Source organism: Oncorhynchus mykiss, chromosome 21 (genome assembly GCF_013265735.2).
Source record: "Oncorhynchus mykiss isolate Arlee chromosome 21, USDA_OmykA_1.1, whole genome shotgun sequence".
Classification (NCBI taxonomy): Eukaryota; Metazoa; Chordata; class Actinopteri; order Salmoniformes; family Salmonidae; genus Oncorhynchus; species Oncorhynchus mykiss.
The window spans coordinates 11,780,933-11,801,311 of NC_048585.1; the positions used below are offsets into that span (position 1 = coordinate 11,780,933).

The following is a 20,379-nucleotide window of genomic DNA, read 5'->3' on the forward strand; positions in this document are numbered from 1 at the left end:
ACCCAGCCACGTTTCATCTTCAATGCCCTTGCTGATGGAAGGAGGTTTTCACTCAAAATCTCACGATACATGGCCCCATTCATTCTTTCCTTTACACGGATCAGTCGTCCTGGTTCCTTTGCAGAAAAACAGCCCCATAGCATGATGTTTCCACCCCCTTGCTTCACAGTCCTCCAAACACGACGAGTTGAGTTTTTACCAAAAAGTTCTGTTTTGGTTTCATCTGACCATATGACATTCTCCCAATCTTCTTCTGGATCATCCAAATGCTCTCTAGCAAACTTCAGACGGGCCTGGACATGTACTGGCTTAAGCAGGGGGACACGTCTGGCACTGCAGGATTTGAGTCCCTGGCAGCGTAGTGTGTTACTGATGGTAGGCTTTGTTACTTTGGTCCCAGCTCTCTGCAGGTTATTCACCAGGTCCCCCCTCTGTGGTTCTGGGATTTTTGCTCACCGTTCTTGTGATCATTTTGACCCCACGGGGTGAGATCATGTGTGGAGCCCCAGATCGAGGGAGATTATCAGTGGTCTTGTATGTCTTCCATTTCCTAATAATTGCTCCCACAGTTGATTTCTTCAAACCAAGCTGCTTACCTATTGCAGATTCAGTCTTCCCAGCCTGGTGCAGGTCTACAATTTTGTTTCTGGTGTCCTTTGACAGCTCTTTGGTCTTGGCCATAGTGGAGTTTGGAGTGTGACTGTTTGAGGTTGTGGACAGGTGTCTTTTATACTGATAACAAGGTCAAACAGGTGCTATTAATACAGGTAACGAGTGGAGGACAGAGGAGCCTCTTAAATAAGAAGTTACAGGTCTGTGAGGGCCAGAAATCTTGCTTGTTTGTAGGTGACCAAATACTTATTTTCCACCATAATTTGCAAATAAATTCATAAAAAATCCTACAATGTGATTTTTTTCCCATTTTGTCTGTCATAGTTGAAGTGTACCTATCATGAAAATTACAGGCCTCTCTCATCTTGGTGGCTGACTAAATACTTTTTTGCCCCACTGTAACTGCCCAGGAGGAAGGCAGGTCACACTCTGAATGATACACCCTATGACAGCTTCCGGTGTATTGATGGTGGGGGGGCGAAATCTGAAAATGAATGTAATCCTACTTTGTGGTTTTTCATGAAGGCTCTATGTTAAACTGATCACACTATAAGGCTCTATGTTAAACTGATCACACTATAAGGCTCTATGTTAAACTGATCACACTATAAGGCTCTATGTTACACTGATCACACTATAAGGCTCTATGTTAAACTGATCACACTATATGTGTTTGTGGATGTAGATGTGGTTGTCCTTGTTGGACAGGGCCAGTGGACGTCTTTCAGCGATGTTCCTATCGTCCAATTCATTGCTAAATATACAAGCATTGTTTCCAGTCTCGTAAAGACTACAACTTGTGTTGGGTGGTGCTTCGTGGTCTGGCTCCTGTCCCTTCTCCAATAAGTTTTTTTTTTAAAGATACTATATCAACAATTCTATTTTTACTTCTAATTGAGAATCTTCCGTTTTGCTGTGAAGGGAAAAAATCAATGGTATCTCATCATGTCTCAGCTGGCGTCGAAATGGATTTCCTAACAGTCCAGTCTGATAATCCCTCTGGTAATCTTTGGTCACCGCATCATTCTTGATAGCCGCAAGCCACTAGGAGAATCAGGGTGAATCTCTGGTAGGTAGAACAGTGAAGGTAACACATTTTTGCGTTTGTTGTACAGAGCACAGCAAGGCACAGAACGCCACATGGGCATGATAACAAACAATAGTGAAAAACAAAAGTTTACAAAGTAATGTTCTGAGATTACTCTGTGTTGGTCATTCGAGGTAAACAATGGCATTATTCAAGTTTGTGGGCACGCCCCCTCTACCTAGCAGGCGGTATCAGCATTCGCTATGAATGCTGGACTTTGTAGTTCGCTATGAGCAGACAATACACATTAAGTCAAAACTTCCCGATACTAACAGTGAAATGAAACTGCCAGAGTTCTAGCTAGATAATTGTGATGTTTATGATGAAAACATCATGTTGTTAATATAGTCATGGCTATATGCCATGGCAAGGCCAGGGTGACATTCCCCTTTCATGAACAACTGGAACAAGGCTTGAAGGGACTGGTGTCTGAACCCCACTAGAGTGAATGGTGAATATTTCCTCACTGTGGTAACCACAGCCTACTCAGCAACGGGGATCAACACTGGCTCCAAGCTGAATATCCTCAGTAAAAATGACCAGAGGGCCTTAATATTGGAAGCGTCCGATTTTGAGTGCTTCTGTATAATTATCTCATACTTATCTCACTTTTGAAAAGGATAATTCACCCTTCTGTGTCACTAACCTAATTCCTATACGATGAATGAAGTCAGTACCGTATGTTCTTGGCAACAAGCTCAGTGACAATTCTCAGAGAGTAAGCTCAGAGTATTCATAAAGCATTTCAGAGAGGGCTGATCTAGGATCAGATCCCCCCTGCCCATTAATTATAAACTGAAAGCCTAAACTGATCCTAGATCAGCACTCCTACGCTGAGACGTTTTTGGAATATGGGCCCAACAAGGTCATTATGAAGTCTGTGCCGGTAACACATCTCTGTTGGACTCTCCTCCTCCTCTCCTCTCCTCCTCCTTCTCTCCTCCTCCTATCCTCTTTCTCTCCTCTCCTAATCCTCTCCTCCTTCTCTCCTCCTCTCCTCTCCTTCTTCTCTGCTCTCATCCTCCTCTCCTCCTTCTCTGCTCTCTTCCTCCTCTCCTCTCTCCTCCTCTCCTTCTTCTCTGCTCTCATCCTCCTCTCCTCCTTCTCTGCTCTCTTCCTCCTCTCCTCCTTCTCTGCTCTCCTCCTCCTCTCCTCCTTCTCTGCTCTCCTCGTCTCCTCCTCTTCTCCATTGTGAATTCTGTCTCTATAGCAGGTAGAGCTCTGTCGGCTCAACAGTCAGGAGAAGTTGGGTCTGACGCTGTGCTATCGGACTGACGATGAAGAGGATACAGCTATCTACGTCAGCCACGTAAGAACCACCACCACCATCAGCATCCTTAGGAGCCATGGGCCCAATTCAGACTTAGGAAATGTACGGCTTTCCTACGCACTTCTCAGTAGCTGATAATCAGACTTCATGCAGGTGTTAACAGGCTTTGCAGGCGTGGCTTCCTAGCTGAATACATTTAATTCAACTGCTGAAAAAAACTCCCACTTGCTGTCCATCAGATTTTCCTGTGGAGTTTTCGTTTAATAGGGGTTTCAGTACATTTATGTATAACCAACCATTCCTTTAAAGTTGGTGTACCTTATATTATAATTTTCTCGACAGGCTCACTAGAATAGATGGAGAGAACGGTTCAGAATATTAGGAATCAATGAAAGAAAACCATATATTGTAAATACATGCATATTCGTGTCCTGTTCACCACCAATTGGTTGATTTGAAAATACTCTGATCTTGTATATTATTTAGGGTTAGGAAAGTATTTATGAATAATTTCATAAAAGTTTGGCGAGCCTTTGATTCATTCTTAAAGTTTCCATATTCACTTGTTCAATTCATGACATATTGAAAGGTGAGAAAAGTGTACAACAGGGGTGGAACAGTAGTCCTATAAATCTACTGTAATAATCCTCACTGATCATAGAACCGTGATGACAGCGGTCCAGTCGTGGTGAACCGTGCACCAGGGTCCAGGTTTAACCCGCTACGTGTGCTCTGAGTTCCAGAATTGATTCAAATAGGCTACGTCCTAAATTACTGCACAGCTTGTAATACGTTAGCCTAATATGCTCTACTATTGCTAGCAATCCTCAGGAACAAACACATGAATGTGACAGAGGAAGGTTTAACTAACGACGTAGTGGAATGATGCAAAATGTAAGGAAACAAACACTAAAGGGACAGTTGTAAATGAATGTGAGTTTACCTGAAGGTGTTTACCGATAGTCCTTAATATTTAACATGATACAAGTTGCAAAAAACACAGTGAACAGTCCAGGCATATAATTAAAACATTCTAGGAATCCTAAATCAACTCGGTAGCTATGTTTCAGTTTGCTGCCATATGACTGGTTTCACATTTGTCTCCAGTGATCATAAGGTGAAATGGAACTAAAACAATGTTATATTTGAAATGGCTTATTCATTCACTGCATATCCATCGCCAAACCCACTGGCTCCAGGTCATCTATAAGTCTTTGCTAGGTAAAGCCCCACCTTATCTCAGCTCACTGGTCACCATAGCAACACCCACCCGTAGCACGCGCTCCAGCAGATATATTTCACTATATACACCAAAGCCAACACTTCCTTTGGCCACCTTTTCTTCCAGGTCTCTGCTGCTGGAGTCTTATATCTCCCTCTCTTACTTTAATCATCAGCTGTCAGAGCAGCTTCCCGATCACTGTACCTGTACACAGCCAATCTGTAAATAGCACACCCAACTACCTCATCTCCATATTATTACTTACCCTCTTGCTCTTTTGCACCCCAGTATCTCTACTTGCACATCATCATCTGCACATATATCACTCCAGTATTAATTGTAATTATTTTCTCCCCTAGGGCCTGTTTATTTCCTACCTCCCTACTCTTCTACATTTGCACACACTGTACATAGATGTTTCTATTTTTCTTTTATTTTGTGTTATTGACTGTACGTTTGTTTATGTGTGACTCTGTGTTGTTGTTTTTGTCGCACTGCTTTGCTTTACCTTGGCCAGGTCACAGCTGTAAATGAGAACTTGTTCTCAACTGGCCTACCTGGTTAAATAAAGGTTAAATAAAATAAATGAACATTTTTAAAATATCAATCAAATTCCCGTCAATCAAATGTATTTATAAAGCCCTTTTTACATCAGCCGATGTCACAAAGTGCTACACAGAAACCCAGCCTGAAACACCAAACGGCAATAGGTCTTATAAATTGGTCTTATCAATAGGTCTTATCAATAGGTCTTATCAATAGGTCTTATCAATACGTCTTATCAATAGATATTATCAATAGGTCTTATCAATAGGTCTTATCAATAGGTCTTATCAATAGGTCTTATCAATAGATATTATCAATAGGTCTTATCAATTGGTCTTATCAATAGGTCTTATCAATAGGTCTTATCAATAGGTCTTATCAATAGGTCTTATCAATAGATATTATCAATAGGTCTTATCAATAGGTCTTATCAATAGGTCTTATCAATTGGTCTTATCAATAGGTCTTATCAATTGGTCTTATCAATAGCTCTTATCAATAGGTCTTATCAATAGGTCTTATCAATAGGTCTTATCAATAGGTCTTATCAATAGATATTATCAATAGGTCTTATCAATAGGTCTTATCAATAGGTCTTATCAATAGATATTATCAATAGGTCTTATCAATAGGTCTTATCAATAGATATTATCAATAGGTCTTATCAATAGATATTATCAATAGGTCTTATCAATAGGTCTTATCAATAGGTCTTATCAATAGATATTATCAATAGGTCTTATCAATAGGTCTTATCAATAGATATTATCAATAGGTCTTATCAATAGATATTATCAATAGGTCTTATCAATAGGTCTTATCAATAGATATTATCAATAGGTCTTATCAATAGGTCTTTTCAATAAGTGTTATCAATAGGTCTTATCAATTCGTACATGACAGTACGTGGGGAATGGTGTTATTTCTATCTGAACAAAGAAAGTAGATGTTTTTACACTTGGAACTGACAAGTTGCTCGACCACATTCATTCATTTCGTGGTGCATAAGGGTGGTGGAATTGTGAGGGAATTATGTCAAGGTCAGAATACGGTGTATCTGTAGACACACCTCCGCTACACCTTCATTTCTTTCATCTTACACACAAACAAATAGCGAATAAATAGTGTGCTATCCTCATGCTTAAATTCAAGGTCAGAATACGCATGGAGAGAAAAGTGCATAAAAAAGGGAATTATGTTCCATGAATGCGCGCTTAACTCTGGTCGGAATTCCCCGTTAGGAGACTCGATCTTCCCCAGAGAAGTGTCCTGTTTGGTGGGACACAGATCTATCCATGCCTCCCTCCTGAGTCTGGTTCTCTGGTACACGGTCATATGACAAACTGCACTCCCAAGGAAGGGCTTGGTTAACAGGAAGAGCTTGGTTAACAGGAAGGGCTTGGTTAACAGGAAGAGCTTGGTTAACAGGAAGAGCTTGGTTAACAGGAAGGGCTTGGTTAACAGGAAGGGCTTGGTTAACAGGAAGGGCTTGGTTAACAGGAAGAGCTTGGTTAACAGGAAGAGCTTGGTTAACAGGAAGGGCTTGGTTAACAGGAAGGGCTTGGTTAACAGGAAGAGCTTGGTTAACAGGAAGGGCTTGGTTAACAGGAAGAGCTTGGTTAACAGGAAGAGCTTGGTTAACAGGAAGGGCTTGGTTAACAGGAAGGGCTTGGTTAACAGGAAGGGCTTGGTTAACAGGAAGGGCTTGGTTAACAGGAAGGGAAGAGACACGGTGTGTTAGAATAAATCAAAGAAGGAATCCCACCACATAATCAATTACCTTTTACAGTCAGAAGCAATTAAAAGATAACTGTGAATTCCCATTTGATATCGTATAATGTTGTGGAATATTGACTGACTTCAACTGAATTAGAAGGTGTTAAGGAATGAGGAGGTGTTTGAATGTTTGCCAATAATATCTCTTTCGCTCCAAATGAACCATGCATGGAGAGAGAGGAGAGGAAAGCAAGAGAATGAACCATGCATGGAGAGAGAGGAGAGGAAAGCAAGAGAATGAACCATGCATGGAGAGAGAGGAGAGGAAAGCAAGAGAATGAACCATGCATGGAGAGAGAGGAGAGGAAAGCAAGAGAAGTTTGAAATACTCCCCTCGTTCTGTTCAATATTCTAATTGAGGATTTTAATTAGTCCACAGTGAGTGACACCCTTCCTTCCTCCTCCTGCAGAGTGTAAAATGACACATATTCCCACCACCGCCTCTGCATACCAAAGACTGAAACAAAGAGCTGAAACAGACAGCTGAGTGGAAATAATGTCTCTCAGACTAAAGTAAAGCTAAAGCTCTCATTCTGGTGGTGTCTGGGGGGGGAAACTGGGGGGGGGGGGGGGTGGTTTGTATGTGTGTGTGTGTGTGTGTGTGCGGTATTGCCTTGCTCTTACACCAGCTTCCTCTTCAATAAGCTGAAGCGTTACCTCAGGTAAAGTAGGAACAGCACCTGCAGTTGCCTCATACCCCTCTAACATCATGTTATAAACCTAAACAGTATATCTGTATATCTTTTTGATTCCAGTACATGCTAATGAGCCTCAATCAAATGTATTTCTGTGTATAATGTTGGTGTCACTTTCCTTGTGGAAGCACAGGTCTGTTTTCCTGGTTGGTTTTGAACACCTACGTATAGCTCTTGATCTTGACTCTGAGAACTACAAAGCGTTTGAAGTAATTGCAGAGAAATGGAAGCGGTATTGAAATCATACCAAGTAGATTAGATTCCCTCAAAAACGTATCCACAGGGATTGCCTGTGAAAAATATGAAATGTTATTATTGAAATTAGAAATGTCTACACATTTTCAGCTGAATCATTCCTGACTTATTAATACACTTCCAATGTTAATTTTCTCTTGCCGAGCTCCTTATTTTGATGTTCAGTTCTTTGATGAAAGAAATGCTTGTTTTTTGTAACTGAAATTCAAAGGTAGGAAGAAAAAACTCTGAACACATATCGTCAAGGGAACGATTTGAGATTTGATACAAGCACTCCCCAAAAACTGAAAACAAAATAATGAGAAAATCAATAAATGCTGAAATGAGTTTTCTCATGAAGATTCATTCCCTTTTCTTAAACCAGGCGGGAAGATGGTTGTTGACACCAACATCAGTGTTATCTTGGTGGACAGCTACCACACTAATAAACTACAATCCATACTGTCATATTTCAAACTATATATTGCGACCCAAATGGCACCCTATACTCTATATAGTACACTACTAGAGCCCTATGGACCATGCTCAAAAGTAGTGCACTATTTAGGGAATAGGGTGCCATTGGGGACACACGTCCTATTACCATGTGATGATGAGCTCAATGGAAGTTTTGAGGAATGGTTGGATGCTCGGCGTTGTATTGTTGAACTAATATATTCAGATGGGGATCTTCACAAGAAGAGAAAGCAATGAAGGTGTTTGATAATGATCCACCAGACAGTGGCAATGGCAACAGTAGTGTTTGGGCATCCAGCTGCCTGTTCTAGCAGACAGTGACATGGCAACAGTAGTGTTTGGGTATCCAGCTGCCTGTTCTAGCAGACAGTGACATGGTAACAGTAGTGTTTGGGTATCCAGCTGCCTGTTCTAGCAGACAGTGACATGGTAACAGTAGTGTTTGGGCATCCAGCTGCCTGTTCTAGCAGACAGTGACATGGCAACAGTAGTGTTTGGGCATCCAGCTGCCTGTTCTAGCAGACAGTGACATGGCAACAGTAGTGTTTGGGCATCCAGCTGCCTGTTCTAGCAGACAGTGACATGGCAACAGTAGTGTTTGGGCATCCAGCTGCCTGTTCTAGCAGACAGTGACATGGTAACAGTAGTGTTTGGGTATCCAGCTGCCTGTTCTAGCAGACAGTGACATGGCAACAGTAGTGTTTGGGCATCCAGCTGCCTGTTCTAGCAGACAGTGACATGGCAACAGTAGTGTTTGGGTATCCAGCTGCCTGTTCTAGCAGACAGTGACATGGCAACAGTAGTGACTTGGGTATCCAGCTGCCTGTTCTAGCAGACAGTGACATGGCAACAGTAGTGACTTGGGTATCCAGCTGCCTGTTCTAGCAGACAGTGACATGGCAACAGTAGTGTTTGGGTATCCAGCTGCCTGTTCTAGCAGACAGTGACATGGCAACAGTAGTGACTTGGGTATCCAGCTGCCTGTTCTAGCAGACAGTGACATGGCAACAGTAGTGACTTGGGTATCCAGCTGCCTGTTCTAGCAGACAGTGACATGGCAACAGTAGTGTTTGGGTATCCAGCTGCCTGTTCTAGCAGACAGTGACATGGCAACAGTAGTGACTTGGGTATCCAGCTGCCTGTTCTAGCAGACAGTGACATGGCAACAGTAGTGACTTGGGTATCCAGCTGCCTGTTCTAGCAGACAGTGACATGGCAACAGTAGTGACTTGGGTATCCAGCTGCCTGTTCTAGCAGACAGTGACATGGCAACAGTAGTGTTTGGGTATCCAGCTGCCTGTTCTAGCAGACAGTGACATGGCAACAGTAGTGACTTGGGTATCCAGCTGCCTGTTCTAGCAGACAGTGACATGGCAACAGTAGTGACTTGGGTATCCAGCTGCCTGTTCTAGCAGACAGTGACATGGCAACAGTAGTGACTTGGGTATCCAGCTGCCTGTTCTAGCAGACAGTGACATGGTAACAGTAGTAACGTGTGTGTATGGCGTCTGGATTGATTTGTTGTTTTATTTGTTCAGGTTGGACCCAACAGCATTGCTGCCAGGGACGGGCGCATTAGGGAAGGAGATCGAATATTACAGGTACGTATTTTCATCTCAAGAACAATTACATGAGCGCAACCACACACACACACACACACAAGCACACACACACTCACACACACACACTCACACACACATACACACACGCAAGCACACACACTCAAAGGCACCCTCCCTGTAAGCTCTCTTCTAGGAGCAGAGCTGTTGTTGTCTTCGGGCTACAGATCATATGCATATTTAATGGCTACACTTAAGCTGGAAAATGAAAGTCCTTAGTGTTGTTTTCACACAGCAGCACCACATCCTCCCTGGCGGGTCTCTCTCTCTCTGAGAACTGTAGAGCCACCTGGCGGGTCTCTCTCTCTCTCTCTGAGAACTGTAGAGCCACCTGGCGGGTCTCTCTCTCTCTCTCTCTCTCTCTGAGAACTGTAGAGACACCTGGTGGGTCTCTCTCTCTCTCTCTGAGAACTGTAGAGCCACCTGGCGGGTCTCTCTCTCTCTCTCTGAGAACGGTAGAGCCACCTGTCGGTTCTCACTCTCTCTCTGAGAACTGTAGTGCCACCTGGTGGGTCTCTCTCTCTCTCTCTGAGAACTGTAGAGCCACCTGGCGGGTCTCTCTCTCTCTCTGAGAATGGTAGAGCCACCTGGCGGGTCTCTCTCTCTCTCCCTTAGAACTGCAGAGCCAGCTGGCGGGTCTCTCTCTCTCTCTGAGAACTGTAGAGCCACCTGGCGGGTCACATCAGAGGGAGAGAAAGGAGTGTGGAAGTGGGTTTGAGTGTGAGAGTGTGAGAGTGTGTGTGTGTGTGTGTGTTTCTAGTTTTACTATCCTTGTGGGGACCAGAAGTCCTCACAAAGATAGTAAATCAAGGAACATGTGGACAAGTAGGGACATTTCGTTGATCCCCACAAGGAAAACGGCTATTTTAGGTTTTAGGGGTTAGGTTTAGGGTTAGGGTTACAATTAAGATTAGGGTTAGACTTTGAGTCAGTGTTAGGGTTACATTTAGGGTTAGGTAAAGGGTTTAGGGAAAATATAATTTTGAATAGGAATCAATTGTTTGGTACCCACTTGGATAGTAAATTAAACGTGTGTGTGTGTGTGTGTGTGTGTGTGTGCGATGTGTGTTAGCTGTGTTAGGTGTGAACAGAGATTAGAAGTAGTAGTCAGTGATTTCTACACTCTCCCAGTAGTAGCAGTAATGATGTTAGGTGACTGGTGGACCCAAACACTGCACAGTCTCTTCTGATTGGAGGGCTAAGCCCCGGTTGTATTCTGATTGGAGGGCTGAGCCCTGGTGTTCTCTGGGTCCCATTATCTCTCTGTGACAAGCCCATTACTCTGCAGGGGAAAGATGAACGCCACCTGTCACAGTACAGTTAATTGTATGTCTGGATGGGCGTAGTGCTCCGCTGAGACCAGCCTTTCATGAACACCGTGCAGCTCTCTCTCTCTCTCTCGCTCTCTCTCCCATGGCCGTGGCTGGCCCCCACTGCCCTCCATCTTTAATCAATGCAGAGAAGACAGGACACAGAGCAGACCAGACATCCTCTGCCTGCCTGTGAAAGTGTGAATTCATAATTGACTGGAGGTGCTTTTCTCAGAGAGACGGAGAGGTGGAGGGAGAGATTAAAAGGGGGATGGTTTCCTCAAACACTCCATCTTCTGTGATGGAGGAGTTAAGTGAATGACTGTGATGTGCACTGTATAGAGGCGGAAGGGAGTCATTTAAAGGGGGATGGTTTCGTCAGTCAGTTTAATCGCTGTATGTACAATATGTGAGTGAGTGTGTACTGGATACAGTACTTTCTAATCTCTTTGTGTACTAGATACAGAACTTTCTAATCTCTTTGTGTACTGGATACAGTACTTTCTAATCTCTTTGTGTACTGGATACAGTACTTTCTAATCTCTTTGTGTACTAGATACAGTACTTTCTAATCTCTTTGTGTACTAGATACAGAACTTTCTAATCTCTTTGTGTACTAGATACAGAACTTTCTAATCTCTTTGTGTATGTTTTACATAATTTCTTCATTAATTCTTCTTCCGTGATGGAGTTTAGTTGTCAGTGAGTGTAACAGACAGTAACAGGATCTCTTTCTTAATCAGTATGTGTGGACTATATATTTTCTCATCTCTTTACGTGCGTGTTACCAGATCAATGGCTGTGACGTACAGGACAGGCAGGAAGCTTTCACTCTCCTGTCCAATGAGGAGTCCAGGAGTATCGTTCTCCTGGTGACCAGACCAGAGGAGGCGTGGCTGGATGAGGAGCACAATGAACTCCTAGAGGAGCTGAAGATGGAGATCCTTGAGGAGAGGAGGAACGAGGAGGTGCAGAAGACAGGAGGAGGAGAGGAGCAGGTGAGAACAGCCTGGGGAATATAATATGAGATGGACATATTATTTGTCCATTATATACTTAAGAGTTCAAAACATTAGGAACACTTTCCTAATATTGCGTTGCACCCCTCCCAAATAGATCATATTTCAATGTTGAGAGTATAGATGTCCAGATATTGCTATTCTAGACAATACACATGTCCAGATATTGCTATTCTAGACAATACACATGTCCAGATATTGATATTCTAACAGTACAGATGTCCAGATATTGCTATTCTAGACAATACACATGTCCAGATATTGATATTCTAACAGTACAGATGTCCAGATATTGCTATTCTAGACAATACACATGTCCAGATATTGATATTCTAACAGTACAGATGTCCAGATATTGCTATTCTAGACAATACACATGTCCAGATATTGCAATTCTATTGCAATTGCTATTCTAAATGCTTAAGAGCTGGTACTATGATGTGGGCTGATGCATGTTGATAGGCTCTAGTGTTGTAGAATATCTTCCATCTTCTCTACCACAACTCTTTGTTCTCTTTCCAGGCCAAGCAGCTGGAGGAGGATGACGTCATGACAGACACGGCCACGTGTTCCTCCAATACTCAGGACAAAGACAGCGGCTTGGGGACGGGGCGCAACGAGGAGAGCTCCGAACAGGAAGTCCTCCTAGCCCGTGTCCACCGGAGGCCTGCCCAGGGCCTCAGAGACCGATGGAGGGCCAAGCATGGCCAGGGGCTGGGCAGGAGGGTGGTGGTACCCTCGGACACCCAGGGACCCAGGGGTCTGATCCAAGCCCAGGAGGGTGAGGGTGGAGTGGGGTTAGGACTGGAGTGTGACAGCCGCTTCAAGCAGCTCCTGGAGCTCAAGTGCCAGATCCGTAACAGCGGGGAGTGTGGTGTGTACTATAGCAGGAGAAGCACCATCGAGTGCAGCCTGACGGAGCAGAGTGGGGTGGGGGTCAGTGGTGGTGGAGGGATGGAACAGGAGCTGAGGATGTTGAACGATGAGCTGAGGAGTATCGAGCTGGAGTGTCAGAGCATCATGCAGGCCCACCAGCTCCGTAAGAACCAAAGGGATCCCCCCTGCACCCCTATGTGCTCCCCAGGACGAAGCCCCAAACATGGGCGTGAGCAGCATGCCAAGCTGGCCGATATCAACGAGCATCCAGGGGAGAGGCAGTGGGACAGCGACAAGCTAAGGGGGGACAAGGACAGCTCCAGTGCCTATAACACGGCTGAGAGCGCCAGGTCCACTCCTCTAGGCATGGAGAGATCCCCAGACCACTCTCTACAGAGACGCATCAGCCTCACCAACCAGAAGAACCTCCGGAGCACCATGGCAGCCTCCGGCCAGTCCATCTCCATCCCCATCCCAGACAGGTATGTAGACAATCAATCAAATGTGTTTTATTAAGCCCTTTTTAGCCTTGAGTTTAGAAAGGTGGGCCAGCAGCCGGAGGGTTGTCGGTTCCAATCCTGGGTCTTACGTTTCTATTATAGAAAATGGATAATAATGTATTATTATAATCTTCTTTTCAGAGAGCTCCTGAGTGAGACCTCGACCGGGACCACCACACACAGCCGACAGGATCCCAACCCCAGCCCTGGAACCACGGTCATCTCCAGCAGCCCCGACCAGTCCAACCCTTCCCCCTCCGAGTCAGACCCGGCCCTGCCTGCAGACGACGAGCGCTGCGACCACACCAGGAGCCACCGGGGGCCACGCAGGGTCCCTCCCTACCCGTCCCCTTACCACACAGCCCCCCAGCAGGGCGCCTCTCCAGCCCACGCCAGACACCTTCAGAGCTACATGCAGCAGCTCCTCCAGCAGACCTCCAGTCTGGAGACCTACTCCCAGTCCCAGCTCAGCCTCCTCAGCGTCTGCCGGGACCGCTCCACCCGCCCGGGGGAACCACGCCTCGAATGGAAGGTCAAAGTTCGAGCCGACGGGACGAAGTATGTAGCCCGGCGACCGGCGAGGGACCGGATTCTACGAGAACGGGCGCTGAGGATCAGGGAGGAGCGTAGTGGAGGGATGACCACGGATGACGACACTATGTCCGAGATGAAGATGGGGCGGTACTGGAGTAAAGAGGAGAGAAAGCAGCAGCTGGCCAGAGCCAGGGAGCAGAGGAGGAGGAGGGAGTACATGCAGAGGAGCCGGCTGGAGTGTCTCAGAGAGGGCCCTGGGAGCGGGGCCGAGGGCCGTAAAGAGGTCAACATCCTGGAACTCAGCCACAAGAAGATGATGAAGAAACGCAACAAGAAGATCCTGGATAACTGGATGACCATCCAGGAACTAATGAGTCACGGGGCCAGAGCACCTGAGGACCAGGGGACTAAACAAGTACACAATGCCTTCCTGTCTGTTACTACAGTATAGGACCACAGCTCCGGGGTGAAGTTTCCCTGTACACACAGATCTAGGATCATTTAAAACTACCCGGGTCGGGCATTAACCATTTGGACGATAATGAAAAACTGACCTCAGAGCAGTGTCTAGGGACAACCTTGCCCCATCTCTCTCTCTCTCTCTCATCGCGTCCATGCGGTATGACCTTACTTGCCTCGTTCAATGTGGCATTTTTTATAATGGGGAAAATCCTATATTTTTCACACTTTGTAAACTCAGTAACATTTTGTAAACTCTTTTTTTTACACTGGTTGTCGATGCACTGTGAAATGTTTTCTGCAGTTGCTCATTTATGATGTCATGAAACATGTTTCTATCAAAATCAGAATTCTCTGTAAACCACATCATCATCAATCAAGTCAAAGACATCGTGGTACGTTATCATGTTTGCATTGTTTATCCAGCATGGCAGTGATTAACTGTAGTGGTCAGAAATGTACCATATACCTGAGAACAGACACTGGACTCTTGTGCAGAATCCTCCTTGTCTTTTACTGAGGATCGACCATATAACTGCACAACCCTCTAAGACCCATTCAATATGCCAAGCTGGCCTTGTGAGTCAAAACACCACTAAATCTCTGAAGGAGCTTTCATCATTTCTGAAAATGTCAACTCAGAGTTCTCTTGGAAAATTCTGAAGTCCTGAGAATGTCAATAATTCAGTGGTGTCTCAGAGGCTTTCAGTTTCCCAGTTTAAAACAGTCTTGAAGGAAAGGTTCACTAGTCAACAGTTTCTCAGTTTATAACAGTCTTTCTTGAAGGAAGGGTTCACTAGTCAACAGTTTCTCTGTTTAAAACAGTCTTGAAGGAAGGGTTCACTAGTCAACAGTTTCTCAGTTTAAAACAGTCTTGAAGGAAGGGTTCACTAGTCAACAGTTTCTCAGTTTAAAACAGTCTTGAAGGAAGGGTTCATTAGTCAACAGTTTCTCAGTTTAAAACAGTCTTGAAGGAAGGGTTCACTAGTCAACAGTTTCTCAGTTTAAAACAGTCTTGAAGGAGGGTTCACTAGTCAACAGTTTCTCAGTTTAAAACAGTCTTGAAGGAAGGGTTCACTAGTCAACAGTTTCTCAGTTTAAAACAGTCTTGAAGGAGGGGTTCACTAGTCAACAGTTTCTCAGTTTAAAACAGTCTTGAAGGAGGGGTTCACTAGTCAACAGTTTCTCAGTTTAAAACAGTCTTGAAGGAGGGTTCACTAGTCAACAGTTTCTCAGTTTAAAACAGTCTTGAAGGAAGGGTTCACTAGTCAACAGTTTCTCAGTTTAAAACAGTCTTGAAGGAAGGGTTCACTAGTCAACAGTTTCTCAGTTTAAAACAGTCTTGAAGGAAGGGTTCACTAGTCAACAGTTTCTCAGTTTAAAACAGTCTTGAAGGAGGGGTTCACTAGTCAACAGTTTCTCAGTTTAAAACAGTCTTGAAGGAAGGGTTCACTAGTCAACAGTTTCTCAGTTTAAAACAGTCTTGAAGGAGGGTTCACTAGTCAACAGTTTCTCAGTTTAAAACAGTCTTGAAGGAAGGGTTCACTAGTCAACAGTTTCTCAGTTTAAAACAGTCTTGAAGGAAGGGTTCACTAGTCAACAGTTTCTCAGTTTAAAACAGTCTTGAAGGAAGGGTTCACTAGTCAACAGTTTCTCAGTTTAAAACAGTCTTGAAGGGAAGTTTCACTAGTCAACAGTTTCTCAGTTTAAAACAGTCTTGAAGGAAGGGTTCACTAGTCAACAGTTTCTCAGTTTAAAACAGTCTTGAAGGAAGGGTTCACTAGTCAACAGTTTCTCAGTTTAAAACAGTCTTGAAGGGAAGTTTCACTAGTCAACAGTTTCTCCGTTTTAAACAGTCTTGAAGGAAGGGTTCACTAGTCAATAGTTTCTCAGTTTAAAACAGTCTTGAAGGAGGGGTTCACTAGTCAACAGTTTTTCCCCAACATCTCATTGCAAAAGTGATCTCAATGTTTCTCATCAATGGTAATTCAGTATCACTAATGAAAAAAGTGCATTTCTTACTGATTAAATAATTAATTCAAGTGATTTGATTGTTCCCCGAATACATTAAATGTAATTTATAAATACAAAACATATTTATTATTTTGTATTGCTTATTTTCAATTAGTGTACATTTATTAGTATATTCTGCATATTTTCGGACCTGTCTGAAGATCTCTTTGTATTGTCAAAAATAACACAAGTTATTGTCTCTAACGCATTATATTTCACCTAACAGTCCTTTCTGGCATTTGGTGGGGCTTCAAACGGGTGCTTTTCATTGTACACGGCTCTTCTATCTTTGCTCAGTGTTTATCGTCTTCTTTCCAGTAATCGGTAGTTGGTAACTTCATAGGCAGGTCAATGTGTGCTAATTGTGATTTTTGCAAAGGAAATGTGAATAAATTATTGTTTATCTTTATGAAACAAATTGTTGTATTGTGGTTGGTTGGATGCATTTCCTGGTTCCACGTCATAATATTCCAATCAGCATCGTCCCATATCTCATTCAGCATCTACTTCATCCATAACGTTGCTATGAGAGGTCAATCAGCATCCTCCCACATCTCATTCAGCATCTACTTCATCCATAACGTTGCTATGAGAGGTCAATCAGCATCGTCCCACATCTCATTCAGCACCTACTTCATCCATAACGTTGCTATGAGAGGTCAGTCAGCCATTTTGGGACAAACTCCACCAGCTCTAGTCATCAAGCCCTGCAAACGCCTCTGGCTCAAAAGCACTGGCATGTATCCCGTTCTCGTCACGTTTGAAACATGGAGGTTGACATGCGTGTCAGAGTAATATCATGACCCTATCATCTCTGCTCAGTGTCCCTGTTGCACCAGGAAGTGTCAGAGTAATATCATGACCCTATCATCTCTGCTCAGTGTCCCTGTTGCACCAGGAAGTGTCAGAGTAATATCATGACCCTATCATCTCTGCTCAGTGTCCCTGTTGCACCAGGAAGCTGTTTCATTATGCAGTTGAAACGCAGCAGCTGCGTCTCACATCACCTGAAGGATAAACACACCTACATCATGTGGAAGAATAGAAGGCATTCAGAATCAGTTCTGGTGGTGTGTGTTTGGTTTTCAGTAACAAAATGAGGAAAATATTATGGCTTTCATGATCAGGATGCCAGGAAGTGACCTCATTGTGTATGCTTCTTGTATTCACGTAGATATAAATCAATTCAAGTCAATTATTTGTTAGAAGTGAGTTATTCTGTATATGATACATACTGCACATGGATATAAATACACATTTAGAGAGTAAACACCAAGACTTTCTGGCACAATCTACAGAATTATAGATGAATGACTACTCAGAAGTCACAGTCAATTCGTGACAGAAAGAGCATCAAGTAAAAGGCTTCTAAGAGGTTCATTGAATCCTCTGTTGACAGAACACTGACGGTTGAAATAGAGCAACGCTCTTTCTCTGTAGTGCTACAGCCACTCGCCGCCCAGCTCTGAACGGCATGCTTATTCACGTCAGTGCTCAGAGTCTGAACTCTGTCTTGTGACGCATCGTACTGTGAGTACACAGGCTGTCCAACACAAGGTCATTGGTTTTCTGATGTGGTTGGTCTCCTTTAAAGAGATTCTACAGGTCACAGCATCCTTCAGCTGATTCTGACAGAGATATTGGAGCCAGAAGGGGAGAACGTCAGCAACAGAGGAGTCATTCCGTCAGTCACCTTGGAGTGGATGTTGGTTAGATTAGATAGAAACTGTCTTTCTATGAGAGGTTGAGGATTGGGAGAAAGAACGACTGAGCCCAACGCTCTCAACCTCTTGTTCTCAGATTGCTTCCATTTAGAAATGTCACAAAGTATTCTCACCACATTATCGTTGACATTTTAAGCGCTTAATGTTTTTGTTGTTGTTGTTGCATTTGGATGAATTTGTATTTATTTCATATATTTCTCTATTTCAAATTTAGATTTGAAGGAGATTGGATTTGGAAATTCTCCACCTGATTCATTTGGCCCTATCTACTGACAGCAGAAGGATTTGAATGAAGCAGTCATATTACTAGTCTGTGTAAATGGTTGGCTAGGTGTTGCTACTGGACTGTGTAGCCACAGTCCAACCATTTGGCGTTGCTTCTGGTCTGTGTAAATGGTTGGCTAGGCGTTGCTTCTGGTCTGTGTAAATGGTTGGCTAGGCATTGCTTCTGGTCTGTGTAAATGGTTGGCTAGGCGTTGCTTCTGGTCTGTGTAAATGGTTGGCTAGGCATTGCTTCTGGTCTGTGTAAATGGTTGGCTAGGCGTTGCTTCTGGTCTGTGTAAATGGTTGGCTAGGCGTTGCTTCTGGACTGTGACAGATCCTGATCCACAGACCAAATGTATTCAATTATCTTTGGTAGCACATTGGGGATGAATCATGAATAATACTGTGTGCCACAATTCCACATTTCCACTGCCACTGACTGTCACTGAATCAGACTGACTTACTATTGGCTGCGCTACGGAGAGTAACAGCATGCAATCACAGCAGCGAGATTAGTGACCTGCTGCCACAAGAAAAGGGCAACCAGTGAAGAACAAACACCATGGTAATTACAACCTATATTTATTTATTTAACCTTTATTTAACTTGGCAAGTCAGTTAAGAACAAATTATTATTTACAATGACAGTTGTCAGTTGTGATACAGTCTGGAATCGAACCATGGTCTGTAGTGAAGCCTCTGCACTGAGATGCAGTGCCTCAGACCACTGTGATACAGTCTGGAATCGAACCATGGTCTGTAGTGAAGCCTCTGCACTGAGATGCAGTGCCTCAGACCGCTGTGATACAGTCTGGAATCGAACCATGGTCTGTAGTGAAGCCTCTGCACTGAGATGCAGTGCCTCAGACCGCTGTGATACAGTCTGGAATCGAACCATGGTCTGTAGTGAAGCCTCTGCACTGAGATGCAGTGCCTCAGACCGCTGTGATACAGTCTGGAATCGAACCATGGTCTGTAGTGAAGCCTCTGCACTGAGATGCAGTGCCTCAGACCGCTGTGATACAGTCTGGAATCGAACCATGGTCTGTAGTGAAGCCTCTGCACTGAGATACAGTGCCTCAGACCGCTGCGCCACTCGGGAGCCCTTTATGTTTATTTATTTTCAATTTTGAACTTTAACAATGTTGTACTTTAACAACACTGTATATAGACATAATATGACATTTGAAATGTCGTTATTATTTTGGAACTTGTAATGTTTACTGTTAATTTTGTCTTGTTAATTTAACTTTGTTTATTATATATTTCACTTGTTTGGCAATGTTAACATATGTTTCCCATGTCAATAAAGCACTTAAATCGTAACTGAATTGAGAGAGAGACAGAGATAGAGATAGAAAGAGAGAGAGAGAGAGAGAGAGAGAGAGAGAGAGAGAGAGAAAAGCAGGAGCGAGAGAGAGAGAAAAAAAGACAGAGAGTGTGTGTGTGTGAGAGAGAGAGCGAGAGAGAGAGAGAGAGAGAGAGAGAGAGAGAGAGAGAGAGAGAGAGAGAGAGAGAGGCAGGAGAGGAAGACGCAGTACTTACCTGAGGTAATGTCATGTTCAATGGACCAGCATTGGGGTGTGTCTGGTATCTCTCATGAACTGAAGACAGACAGAGGAGATTGACAGGGACGGGGGGGGATCTCTCTCTCCTAATGCTTTTAATATTGGATGGGATGCCTTTGATCTTCTCTATCACTAAATGGACAGGCATCCCCACGCTCCCGACCCCCATCCCAATCCCACTTTACCTAGTCTGTCTATCAGTCTGTCTGTCAGGATTTATTGGAAGTGTGTGAACAAATGAACAGGGAAAACTACAGTCGACAAGGTAAATGAATAGCTATGGGATATCAGCCTCCACATGTCAAAACACACAGTCATACTTATCACACCTCATATAGGAAGAAGGTTTGTTAATGATTACCTGATGGTAATATTATATTATATATTATATAAACTGGGTGGCTCGGGCTCTGAATGCTGATTAGCTGGCAGACGTGGTATATTATTTTATTTTTTGTTTATTTCACCTTTATTTATCCAGGTAGGCAAGTTGAGAACAAATTCTCATTTACAATTGCGACCTGGCCAAGATAAAGCAAAGCAGTTCGACACATACAACAACACAGAGTTACAC

The 20,379-nt window shown here is 43.7% G+C and overlaps 1 protein-coding gene across 1 annotated transcript in view; it reads left to right on the top strand.

Annotated features, from left to right (window-relative positions):
- The window catches only part of LOC110515322 (PDZ domain-containing RING finger protein 4-like), a 73,170-nt gene extending 56,507 nt beyond the window's left edge, over positions 1 to 16,663 (top strand). Inside the window, exons 4-8 of the mRNA XM_036956901.1 lie at positions 2,910 to 3,008; positions 9,458 to 9,520; positions 11,640 to 11,846; positions 12,390 to 13,225; positions 13,385 to 16,663. Of these exons, the coding sequence (XP_036812796.1) occupies positions 2,910 to 3,008; positions 9,458 to 9,520; positions 11,640 to 11,846; positions 12,390 to 13,225; positions 13,385 to 14,228 (2,049 nt within the window). The 3' untranslated portion in view covers positions 14,229 to 16,663. The remainder of the gene's footprint in view (positions 1 to 2,909; positions 3,009 to 9,457; positions 9,521 to 11,639; positions 11,847 to 12,389; positions 13,226 to 13,384) is intronic.
- Positions 16,664 to 20,379: the final 3,716 nt, after the last annotated feature.